The sequence below is a fragment of the Bos grunniens genome, chromosome 15 (assembly GCF_055505025.1).
Source record: "Bos grunniens cultivar Pamir isolate PY7600 chromosome 15, Bosgru_T2T1.0, whole genome shotgun sequence".
Taxonomy (NCBI): domain Eukaryota; kingdom Metazoa; phylum Chordata; class Mammalia; order Artiodactyla; family Bovidae; genus Bos; species Bos grunniens.
In genome coordinates this window covers 57676320-57689502 of record NC_141179.1, presented here as the reverse complement: position 1 = coordinate 57689502, position 13183 = coordinate 57676320, and the positions used below count along the sequence as shown (strand labels likewise).

The following is a 13183-nucleotide window of genomic DNA, read 5'->3' as shown; positions in this document are numbered from 1 at the left end:
AGCCACTGATTCTGCTTCACAGCTTCGTTCCTTTTAACCTAGATTAATCACAGACATTTTCTGTAAACTGTCCACATCAAGAAGTCTCCACTGGTATGAAGTATATGATTCCTTGATGCAGAAAGGGATTTTGTTTCTCAGAACCATCCAGTTGGTTATAGGACCTTATCATCATGTGTTATTCATAATTCTCTCTATACTAATGAGACAGAGAGAGGAAATATTTACTGAAATAATCTTAAAAAGAATCCCTCTCTCCTCTAAAACTTTGCTTGCAGTCTGCCCAGGTGCTCCAGTCTATAAATCCATAGAATTGCTTCTTTTCTCGAATCACATTATTAATTTTCTCCCTCATTTTTCTTGTCTACATATATGTGACACAGTCTTTTTGTCAAAATGTTAGAAAGGAAATAAACTTGCCTTTAAAAAAGCTAGTTCCTCACCAATTTTAATGGGTGTTTGGAACATTACTAACAATATACATATGGTTTAATGGAAGGTAATCTTGGAATTCTTCACTGATTCAAAGGTACAAAAAAACTACTTTTGTAAATAGAGTTTTATTAAAAAAAGATAATTTAAGAAAATGTTAGAGCCCTAGATTTCTCATGATTTAGGTTATGACATTAAGATATTCTTGGGCTCTATAGAATTAAATGGATAACATGGGTATGTGTGGAAAACTCAGGGACAATTTTGCACATGTTCCCTTTCCAGTGAGAAAGAATTCACTTTACATTTACAATCATTGGTGCCAGCAAATACGCTACCCTCTAACATTTATGGCTCCAATATCTATTGTGGATAAATAAACCAGCCCCAAATACTTTTTATTTAGCTCAGGAATCTGTGAGCAGCCTGGGCCCAGTTGTGTAGTTCTCCCAGTCTCAGCTAGACCTTCTGTGGGTTCTAGCTGGATTCTTTCACGTCTCTGTGTCAGCGGGGACAACTGGACTCCCTGGTTTCAGTCCACACGGCCTTATTATCCTCTTGCAGGATGGCTCTGACATTCCTATGATGGAGGCAGAGTCCCAAGAGGGAATAATGGGAATGCAAGATCTTTCAAGTTCAAGGTTCAGCACTGGGACATGGTCACTTCTGCAGGCAATCTATTGATCAAAGCAAAGCCCGAGGCCAGTCCAGTAAGAGTGTACCTCTTGGATGAGAGAACCTGCAAAGTTCCATTGAAAATATTGTAGGTATAGGGAAAAGGGAAGGGCTGTGGCCAATTTTGTAGCTACTGCAAAGCCCCAGAGATATTTAAATACAGCTTTTATTATACAGCTTGAGGCTAGATAAATCTAGACTTATCCCATATCTAGTATCATCTCTAATTTCTAAAGCCTCTTAGCTTTCTTCGTTTATATGCATGCCCATCTCCTGAACTGCATCCCACTACATGGATAGCAAGACCTGTCCATATTTGCCATCTTTCTTTGTCCTCTGTCCTGCGGGACAGAGTGGGTTAAAAATAAATTAAAAATATGTCCTATTAACTTATCAATATCATTTTATCATATTAGATATCAGTATCACATGAGTTTAATCTCTGAAATATTAAAGACTTTTAGTGTAAATGATACATGCCTAAAGTTAATAACTTAAAGAAAACATTCTAAAGAAATAATTCATCTTACTGAAGATAATTCTAGTGCAAACTATAGTATCTTACAGATATATTTGACTTACAAAATTATCAGAAGCAGTGGATATATCGTCAAAGCAAAATTCACCACACTGACTCAAGATCATTCAGGGAATGTTTGCGCAATGGCTCTCAAAACAAATTCTCAAGCAGATGTATAGTTTACCTATACAATAACCAGTAAACTAGTCAGATGGATTTCTATATTTATTTATTTGTTTTTACTATTGATAAACTCAACAGGGAGTCCTCATAAATTCAATGTTAGACACCACTTTGACACATTTGGAGTTATTTCCTAGAACCTAGTTTTATAGCTGATGGCAAATCTTGTTAGAAATTTTTATTTGTTTTCTGTAATCTAACACTTGTCATGATTTACAATGTAGTTTACATTAGGAATCATTTTCCTCTGTGAATCTTTGTTCCTTTTCTGCTGACTTTTTATAAACTTGTTTTTTCATCTCTAAAATGTAATTGAATAACTTTTGTGAAGAAATAAAATATCAGTTACACTGTATAATATCCATGCGACAGGTTGCAACCAGTACAGTTATCCCAAGCAAATAACATAATGCACAGATCTTCAGCCATACAACTAGATACACAGAGATCAATACATGCTAATTTGAACCATATGAAAGTTGCTATTTTGTAGGTCACAAGTGAATGAATGTTGTCAATTTCCTAAGAGCCAACTTAAAATATATGTACATACACATACACACATATATATGCATATTATTTAATGATGGGATGAAATATCAATAACCTCAGATATGCAGATGACACCACCCTTGTGGCAGAAAGTGAAGAGGAATTAAAGAGCTTCTTGCTGAAGGTTAAAGAGGAGGTTAAAAGACATTTGCTCCTTGGAATAAAAGCAATGACAAACCTAGACAGCATATTAAAAAGCAGAGACATTACTTTGCCTACAAAGGTCTGTATAGTCAAAGCTATTGTTTTTCCAGTAGTCATGTATGGATGTGAGAGCTGAAAAATAAAAAAGCTGAGCACTGAAGAATTGATGCCTTCAAACTGCAGTGTTGGAGTCTTGAGAGTCCAGACTGCAAAGAGATCCAACCAGTCAGTCCTAAAGGACATCAGTCCTGAATATTCATTGGAAGGACTGATGCTGAAGCTGAAGCTCCAATACTTTGGCCACGTGGTGCAAAGTGCTGACTCATTGGAAAAGACCCTGATGCTGGGAAAGATTGAGGGCAGGAGGAGAAGGGGACGACAGAGGATGAGATGGTTGGATGGCATCACCGATGGAATGGACATGGGTTGGACCAAACTCCTGGTAAACACTGAAGGTAAATACTGAAGGGAAGCCTGGCATGCTGCAGTCCTTGGGGCACAAGGAGTTGGACATAACTGAGAGACTGAACAGCAACAGCATTTATAAACTAAGGTTATTCAGATGCTTGTTCAAACAATAGATATATAGGTCATTGCTTTTTTGAGGTTCTCTCTGATAAATGTACACAAAGAATACACCTAAGAAGATTATTTTGCCTTTCATTTATAGATAAGCTTTGCAAGCAAGTAGCCTAGCTAAATGTATTTTAAACATCTTTTTTCTTCTTTTGGAATAAAACTATTTATTCAAGTTGGATTTGTGCTACACCTTAACCTATAAAATGGATGAAAGTGGGCATATTTTCATAGAAGCCAGAAGAGTGAATCCAAAAGCCTCCAGGTGATGCACTACATTTTCAAATTTGACTAGAAGTGTAATAGAACTAACAGGACTTTAGGTTAGGATGACTGGACTGGACGACTGTGGTATACTACCATCATCACACATCATTCTCTTATTTTGCTGTCAAAAAAACAAAATATGTATGCAGGTTTAATTATTTCTTCTTAACTTGAATATTCTAAAGTTCAAGTCTAGTTTAGAGATTTGGGAATTGGTGACTGTTGAGCAGAAATAGAGTGGAAGGTATCATTGGTGGCGGTGGTTTAGTTGCTAAGTCGAGTCCAACTCTTGTGATCCCATGGACTATAGCCCACCAGGCTCCTCTTTCCATGGGATTTTCCAGGCAAGAATACTGGAGTGATTTGCCTTTTCCTTCTCCAGTGGATCTTCCCGATCCAGGGATCGAACCTAGATCTCCTGCACTGTAGGCAGATTCTTTACTGATTGAGCTACCAGGGAAGCCCAAAGAGGAGGGAAGGAAAGCATTAGAATGAAGAGACTGAAATCATAAAGGGAAGAAAACATGGTGGCATGTGCTAATTTTTAAAGAAGCAGATAACACAAATTTTATTTAATCTTAATTCATTTTTTAATTATTTTAAGCATATCATGTTTGTGTCCCTACTCATTGGTGCTCAAAGTATCTTAAGGTAGAATATCTGCTTTTCCTCAGTTTTTCTTATGGCTTCTCTCAGGCTCAAGTCTCTTGGAACAATGCTTTAGAGATAGTTGTTGTTTGTTATTGTTCAGTTGTTGAATCATGTCCAACTCTTCGTGACCCCATGGGCTGTAGCCCACCAAGCTCCCCTGTCCAGGGGATTTCCCAGGCAAGAATACTAGAGTGGGTTGCCATTTCATTCTCCAGGGAATCCTCCCAACCCAGAGGTTGAACCTGTGTCTCCTGCATTGGCAAGTGGATTCTTGACCATTGAGCCACTCGACTCTCCAAACATCCACAGGACCAATCAGATAGTACATAGAGAGGCAGATGAAGTAAACATTGGGAGATAAACTACCGATTAGTGAAGACAAGAAATATCAGCACAAAATAGTATCCTTACTTAACAAAACCAAACCAAAGATGAATGAATAAACCAGGCACAAATATTTATTTCTGTGTCTACTTATTACAGCTCAGAATCAATATAACAGTAAGATTTAAATTGTGCCATATTTTGTCACTAACACACTGATGGTGACAAATGAAGGGATTTGTAAAATTAATCCAGGCCAAACCAAATCAAATATCACAGAAAAAGATATTTTCAAGGAAATGATTATCAGTTATTGTCCATGCAGTGACAACTAAAAGTTAAGTCATTCCTTATATTAACATCCAAATTTCTTTTACTAAGGTATTCCCACTTTAATCAATAAGCAATTTAAGAAAAAATGAAGTGAAGTTGGACTGAGTCAATATTTGTCTTGGAAAGCATCAAAAGGGGATGATGGTATTTGGTGCTGGATGACTTTATTCACATACTTTGAAGAACCCACAAAAGAATTTTGAGGGATGGTGGGATTTCTGGAACCAGAGATTTTTAAAACTGAACCCCAACCCAGTGATTTGTTGATGAATTATAGTTTCAACACAATATTCTCAACATCCAAGTTGTTATGGAAACCTTTCATAATGTTTCAAAATCTGCAAATCAGTGTGATACATCACATTAACAAACTGAAAAATAAGGATTATATAATCAGCTCCATAAATGCAGAAAAAGTTATTTGACAAAATTCAACATCCATTTATGATAAAAACTCCCATCAAAACAAGTATACAGGGAACATATTTCAACATATACGACAAACCCACAGTTAACATCATACTCAACAGTGGAAAGCTGAAAGCTTTTGTTCAGGGACAAGAGAAGGCTGATAATTCTCAGCACTTTTATTTAACACGGTATTGGAAGTTCTAGCCACAACAATCAGAGAATAAAAATAGGCACAAAGAATCCAAAATGGAAAGGAAGAAATAAAACTGTCACTATTTGCAGATGATATGAAATTTTGTAAAGCTGTAGGCTACAAATTAATGTACAGAAATATGTTGTATTTCTATATACTAACAACAAACAAACTACCAGAAACAGAAATTTTTAAGAAAAATCAAATTTGCAGTTGCATCAAAAAAAATTAAACATCTAGGAATAAGACTATCTAAGGAGGTAAAAGACATACTTGCAAAACTGACACTGATGAAAGCAACTAAAGACCAGATAAGCAGATGGAAAGATACATTAGTACCATACTTATGGACTGAAAGAATTAATAATGGTAAAATGATCATACTACCCAAGGCCTTCCACAGATTCAACACAATCACTATCAAAATACCAATGGCATTTTTCAGACAACTAGAACAAATAACGGAGAAGGCAATGGCAACCCACTCCAGTACTCTTGCCTGGAGAATCCCATGGATGGAGGAGCCTGGTAGGCTGCAGTCCATGGGGTCGTGAAGAATCAGATATGACTGAGCGACTTCACTTTCAGTTTTCACTTTCATGCATCAGAGAAGGAAATGGCAACCCACTCCAGTGTTCTTGCCTGGAGAATCCCAGGGACGGGGGAGCCTGGTGGGCTGCCGTCTATGGGGTCGCACAGAGTCGGACATGACTGAAGTGACTTAGCAGCAGTAGCAGAACAAATAATTCTAAAATTTGTATGGAAATACAAAAGACCCCCACATACCCAGAAACAATCTTGAGAAAGAAGAACAAACCTAGAGGAATCGTGCTTTATGATCTCAAACTATACTACAAGTTAAAGTAACCAAAACCACATGTTACTGGCACAAAAACAAACGCATGCATCAGTGGAACAGAACAATGAATCTGTGACAGAGGAGGCAACAACAGACAACGGGAAAAGACAGTCTCTGCAGTGAAGGACGTCGGTAAAACCAAACAGCTATATACAAAAAGGTCAAACTGGACTACTTTCTCACACCATTCACAAAAGTAAATTAGAAATGGATTAAAGATGTAAATGCAAACCCAAAACCATGAAACTTCTAGGAGATAATATGGGCAGCATGCTCTTTGACATTAATCTCAATGATATTTTCTACATATGTCTCCTTAGACAAGAGAAACAAAAGCAAAAAATAAACAAATGGGACTACATTACATTAAAAATCCTTTGCACAGTGAAAGAAACTATCAACAAACTAAAAAGGTTCTCCAGGGGATCTTCCCAGCTGAGGGCCTGAACCCACATCTCTTGCATTGGCAGGCAGATTCTTTACTTCTGAGCCACCAGGGAAGCCCATATGGAATATTACTCAGCCATAAAAACAATAAAATCTTGCCATTTGTGACAACACGGAAGGACCTAGAGACCCAGAGGGCATTATGCTTACTGAAGTAAGTCAGGCAGAGAAAGAAAGAAAAACACTGTATGATTTCACTTACATGTCGAATCTAAAAAAGGGAATAAGAGGATAAATATAAAACAGAATTATAGACAGAGAGGACAGACAAGTGAACAGGTGATGGCCAGAGAGGAGGGTGAGGAGGGGAGGAAAGAAGTAAGGGAGATGAAAAGCTACAGACTTCCCGTTGCAAAATAACTGAGTCGTGGGTATGAAATACACAGTGTGGGCAATGGAGTCAATAACTACATTATATCTTTATATGGTGAAAAATGAAAGTGAAAGTCACTCAATCGTATCCGACTCTTTGTGACCCCATGGATGATACACATAGTAAATATAATGAACATTGCTGTATGCTGTTTATGGAAGTTGTTAAGAGTAAATTCTAAGAGTTCTTATTATAAGAACTATATATATATATGTATTTCTGTTTCTTTGATTTTGTATCTATATGAGACGATGAATGTTCACTCAACTTATTCTGGTAATCATTTCATGATGTATGTAAGTCAAATAATTATACTGTATACCTTAAACTTATAAAGCACTGTGTCAATTATATCTCAACAAAACTTGAAGAAAAACAAAAAATTTGTCAAGCTGACAACATGATTATAATTTTACAAATGATGAAAACAAGGCTAAGTGAGTTTGATTGACTTGCTCAAGTTACCACAACTATAAGTATTGGAACTGCAATTCAAATATTGGCCCACTTGATAATAAAATTCATGTTCTCATTAAACCATGGTGTCCTTCAAAAAACAAGAAGATGGAATAAACCTCTAAAAAATTACTGAATAATTTTATGCTTCAGAATGTTTATAAAATTCTGTTTGACAATATAAATGGATATGATGTCTACACATAACTTTTCAGTTTTAGTCCTGTGCAGCCTTATTCTCTCCAGGAAATATCAACTGAAATTCAAAAGAACTGTATGGATTTAGATGTTAGAGTCCCCAGTGACTTATAGATCGTTTAGTTTGCATTACCTTAGGTAATCTGGGCTTCGGTTCAGAATTATTTTTAGGAACAAAGTCTTTAATGAGGCGAGATCGATCATAATTAGCATGCTCTGATTCATCCGTGTAATCCTTATCTTTTCCTAGGTCTAGAAAAGAAAAAGAGAAAATTACATCCATTTTTATCCTTCTTTCTTTTCTTTCTCCTTAAATATAATAACCTCTTTTTTTCCATGTTTTCTCAGGGTTTAACCAAGTATCATTTTCATATGACCCATATATCCAATAAATAAGCAAAAAAAGGTAATAATACAGAATCTTGCCAGTAACTTTCAGAAAAAATAAAATGCATCTCTGTCATTTAGTGTACTTAAACATTTTGAAAACAAAGTTAAAGTCATGCAAATGCAACTGGCTGTTATCTCTTTTGAACTTGAAAATAGAGATATTTGTAAGAATTCAGTACAATTTTGCTTTTTAAGGCAAATTTTACACATTTATTTGCTTAATTAAAAAGACTACAGATTTTTGGTCATTTTTTTAAATTTCTGTTTTATAAATATGAACTTGACTTAAAAGAATAAGAAGTCTAAGAAATCATATAAGAAATGCTAACAAATTTTACAAGAAAGATTAAAAAGTATTAGGAGATTGAAATGAAACCACAACAGCAAAAAAGGAGCAAAACATTGAAATATGGTAATTACCACTGGAAAAATCAAAAAGGGTAACACATATAAGAAACTATATGTGCATATTATATGAATAATGAGCAAGCTAGAATCAAAGTAAACGAGTATAAAATAGAAAATACCCATGATGGTTGCAAGCATCACCAAGAACTGGTGACAATTCCACAGACTTTGTGTTCTAGGTGATACAAAGAGCTCTCCAAATTAAAAAACAGATTCCTAAATATTTAGTCTTTTCAAACAAATCCAATGAAATTATTGTAATTATTTTATTCAATCTGTCGCTAACCTATTAACAAATTTTAACACAGAAAACTATACATAGTTCTTTCAAGACTTCAGTCATGTGACTCAGTATTGTAACAAAAAATTTTATTTATACTAATGCATTAGTTTCTTTTATTAGTAATGCTTAAAATCTACTATAACATATGGCATGTGAGGCATAGCTAGCAGTATCAAGTTATTAGTCACAGTATAAACTAAGAACGAACAGATCATTATACACCTTAGGATATACTTAACTACCAATTACATTAACATGCTCTAGGCATTTGACCCGGAGAAGGCAATGGCAAGCCACTCCAGTACTCTTGCCTAGAAAATCCCATAGATGGAGGATCCTGGTAGGCTGCAGTCCATGGGGTCGATACGAGTCGGACACGACTGAGCTACTTCACTTTCACTTTTCACTTTCACACAATGGAGAAGGCAATGGCAACCCACTCCAGTGTTCTTGCCTGGAGAACTCCAGGGACGGCAGAGCCTGGTGAGCTGCCGTCTATGGGGTCGCACAGAGTCGGACACAACTGAAGCGACTTAGCAGCAGCAGCAGCAGCAGACATTTGACCTATACCTGTGTACCTATTAATAATAGCTATCACTCATGGATGGCTAATATTTGCTGAGCGTATACTAAGAGCCAGAAACTTTACACATATAATTTCCTTTAATCCTTGTAACAACTCTAGTAGTGTGTATGGTTTTTATCTACACAATGATAAATAAACTAAGGCATATGCAAATTAAGTAGCATGGCAAAGTTGCTGAACCATTAATACACACACACACACACAGAAGTTGCTCAGTCACGTCCGACTCTTTGCAACCCCATGGATTGTAGCCCACCAGGCTCCTCGGTCCATGGGATTTTCCAGGCATGAATACTGGAGTGGGTTGCCGTTTCCTTCTCCAAAGGGGTACATCAAACACATCCCGATTGATGCCAAAACTGATGTTTGTGAACATGCTATAATGTTTCCCAAGACTTAGGTAAGGGCTTCTCAGGTGATGCAGTGGTAAAGAATTTATGTGCCAGTGCAGGAGATGCAGGAGACATGGGTTCGATCTCAAGTACCAACATAATAAGTAAACTTTAGGAACAAAACGTGTCAATATGTTTTAACAGAAAGACTGGAGGGTATTCCTAAAGTCATAATCTGAAAGAAAGAAAATCTATTTTCACAAGCATGTTCAACAAGCCTATGGGCACTAAAGTATAGAAACCATTGCCACCTTAATAAACAGCAACTCAATTCTTCCATCAACACAGGCCAGAATTCTGACTCCTCATTTTCTCTTATCACCATGTCTGCTCCTTAAGCAAATTGTGTTGATTTAGCACAAAGCATAATTTTATAAACGTGGTATATGTTTATCCTATATATATGTATATATATATATATATCATCTGCATATGCACATATGTGTGTGTATATATATATATATAATGAATATGTACATGCTCTGCTGCTGCTAAGTCACTTCAGTCGTGTCCGACTCTGCAACCCCATAGACGGCAGCCCACCAGGCTCCCCCATCCCTGGGATTCTCCAGGCAAGAACACTGGAGTGGGTTGCCATTGCCTTCTCTACATGCATATATTTGTGTTGGTGCTTATATAAAGGACAAAGAAAAAAGTATATATGTAGAGAGAGAGTACTGATAGATGATCATCTGTCTCTTCCCACTTTAAGTGCTATTGGTGAGCTGATTGTTTTGTTCACTGCTTCATACACATTATTTAGCTTACTGTTTAGCATCTCGTATGAAATTAAAAGACGCTTACTCCTTGGAAGGAAAGTTATGACCAACCTAGACAGCATATTGAAAAGCAGAGACATTACTTTGCCAACAAAGGTTCGTCTAGTCAAGGCTATGGTTTTTCCTGTGGTCATGTATGGATGTGAGAGGTGGACTGTGAAGAAGGCTGAGCGCTGAAGAATTGATGCTTTTGAACTGTGGTGTTGGAGAAGACTCTTGAGAGTCCCTTGGACTGCAAGGAGATCCAACCAGTCCATTCTGAAGGAGATCAGCCCTGGGATTTCTTTGGAAGGAATGATGCTAAAGCTGAAACTCCAGTACTTTGGCCACCTCATGCAAAGAGTTGACTCATTGGAAAAGACTCTAATGCTGGGAGGGATTGGGGGCAAGAGGAGAAGGGGACGACAGAGGATGAGATGGCTGGATGGCATCACTGACTCGATGGACGTGAGTCTGAGTGAACTCTGGGAGTTGGTGTTGGACAGGGAGGCCTGGCGTGCTGCGATTCATGGGGTTGCAAAGAGTCAGACACGACTGAGCGACTGATCTGATCTGAAGCACTTAGTATCTGTTGAATAAATTGATGAGTAGATGGTACACTTATATGTGGCAATATTTTCCAACTGTTAAATGGCTAATTTTACAGGCTGAAAACTTATAGAAATGTTTAAAATATAATATTAAGTTAAAATTTGTTTTTCTTAATTTTGATATATTTCATTTCAAATATACTTTCCCTTATGATGAAACTTCTGTGATACTATGCAAACTTAAGGACAAAAAGTGACAACTACAATATGTTAAGAATGTGAAACATTTTCTTATTTTGACAGAACAATGGTAGTTTTCCCCTCACCCTAGACCTTTTTCTACTATTCTTGCCAGAAGTTTATGCGTATCATAAATAGCAGAATTAAAAAAAAAAAAACTGCCGTTGGTATTAACGCCAATAAACATCTGTGACAATGAAGAGGACCACATTGCATATGATTAATAAAGTGAATCCCTCTTCCATTAGAAGAATTATCTGAAATATAAACAAAACCTACTAATGTGTTTTGGTTCTTATCGAGGACACAGATCCTTGTGTTTGTGTGAAATATGCCCCACGTGGTAAAGATCATTTAAATTTCAAACAAACTGAATAATTTCAACAGCACCAAATTACAATACCATATATATTTCATTGTCTTAAGATGCTTTTCCCCCACATTTTAGCATTTCTGAAATCAGGATGGGGTCAACAGTCCATGTTGGACCGTAAAGAAGACTGAGCACCAGGGAATTGATGCTTTTGAATTGCGGTGCTGAAGAAGACCCTTGAGAGTCCCTTGGACAGCAAGGAGATCACACTAGTCAAGCCTAAAAAAAATCCACTCTGAATATTCATTGGGAGGACTGATGACGAAGCTGAAGCTCCAATACTCTGGCCACCTGATGCAAAGAGCCAAGTCACTGGAAAAGACCCTGATGCAGGGAAAAATTGAGTTCTGGAAGAGAAGGGGAAAACAGAGGATGAGATAGTTGGATGGCATCATCGGCTCAATGGACATGAGTTTGAGAAAACTCCAGAAGACAGTGAAGGACCGGGAACCATGGCATGCTGCAGTCTATGGGTCACAGAGTCAGACATAACTGAGCAACTGAACAAGAGCAACAGTCCATATTTCCTAAAATTGATTATTAATTTGATGATGCTTTTCACAATTGCTAGTGTCTTAAAATCCAGTAAATTTGATAACTAAGAAAAACAGACTTTCAAAAAACAAAAACATTTAACATCTGTCTGGTATAGTAGAAAACAGGTAATTTTGATTATGACAAATGAAACTACTGTTGCTTTCCAGTAGCTAACTGGTAGAAAGACATACACTCTTAAAAAGTAGACAATTGGATTTTATCAAAGTTAAAAAAATGTACTTTAAAGAATACCATCAAAAAAGAGAGACAACCTTCAGAATATGAGAAAATGTTTGCAATTTATATATCGAATAAGGGACTTGTATATATGTATGTACAACTCTTAGAACTGAATAATAGACAAACAACCCAGTCTGAAAATGGGCAAAAAATCTGAACAGACATTTCTTTGAAAAAACATACAAGAGGTTCAAAGGAAAAAAATAACATGAAAGGTGTTCAACATGATTAGTGCTCAGGGAAATGTAAATCTAACCCACAATGAGACCACTTCATATTCACTAGGATGTATATAATAAAAAAGAGTGCTGATGAGAATGTTGAGAAACTGAATCTTTATATACTGCTGATGAGAATGAAAAATGGTGAAGATGTTGTGGAAAACAGTCTGGCAGGTCTTAAAATTTTTTAACAGAGTCACCACATGATCTTGCATTCTACTTCTAGGTATAATACTCAAGAGAAATGAAAGCATAATTTCACCAAAAAAAATTGTACATGAATGTTCCTAGAAGCACTGTTCATAATAGCGAAAAAGTCAAAACAATACAAATGTCCATAATCTCATGAATGGATAAATAAAATATGGTTTAATCAATATTGTAGAATTTTGTTCAGCAATAAAAAGGGCTGAATTACTGAATTACGGTAAAACCTGACTGCTGATAGGTATGGAATTTCTTTTTGAGGTGACAGGAATGATCTAAAATTGAATGTGGTGATGGGTACATATCTTTGAGAATATGCTAAAAACCACTGAGTTTTCACCCACTACTTAAAGTAGGTGAATTGTATGGTCAAGGTGAATTGTAACTCAATAAATCCATTATA

The 13183-nt window shown here is 36.5% G+C and overlaps 1 protein-coding gene across 8 annotated transcripts in view; it reads right to left on the bottom strand.

Moving 5' to 3' along the window:
• ANO3 (anoctamin 3) overlaps positions 1-13183 on the bottom strand; it is a 496934-nt gene that overhangs the window by 186973 nt on the left and 296778 nt on the right. For all 8 annotated transcript variants that reach the window (XM_086340919.1, XM_086340918.1, XM_086340920.1 and 5 more), the window contains one exon: positions 7728-7846. In XM_086340919.1, coding sequence (XP_086197045.1) covers positions 7728-7846 — 119 coding nt within the window. The remainder of the gene's footprint in view (positions 1-7727; positions 7847-13183) is intronic.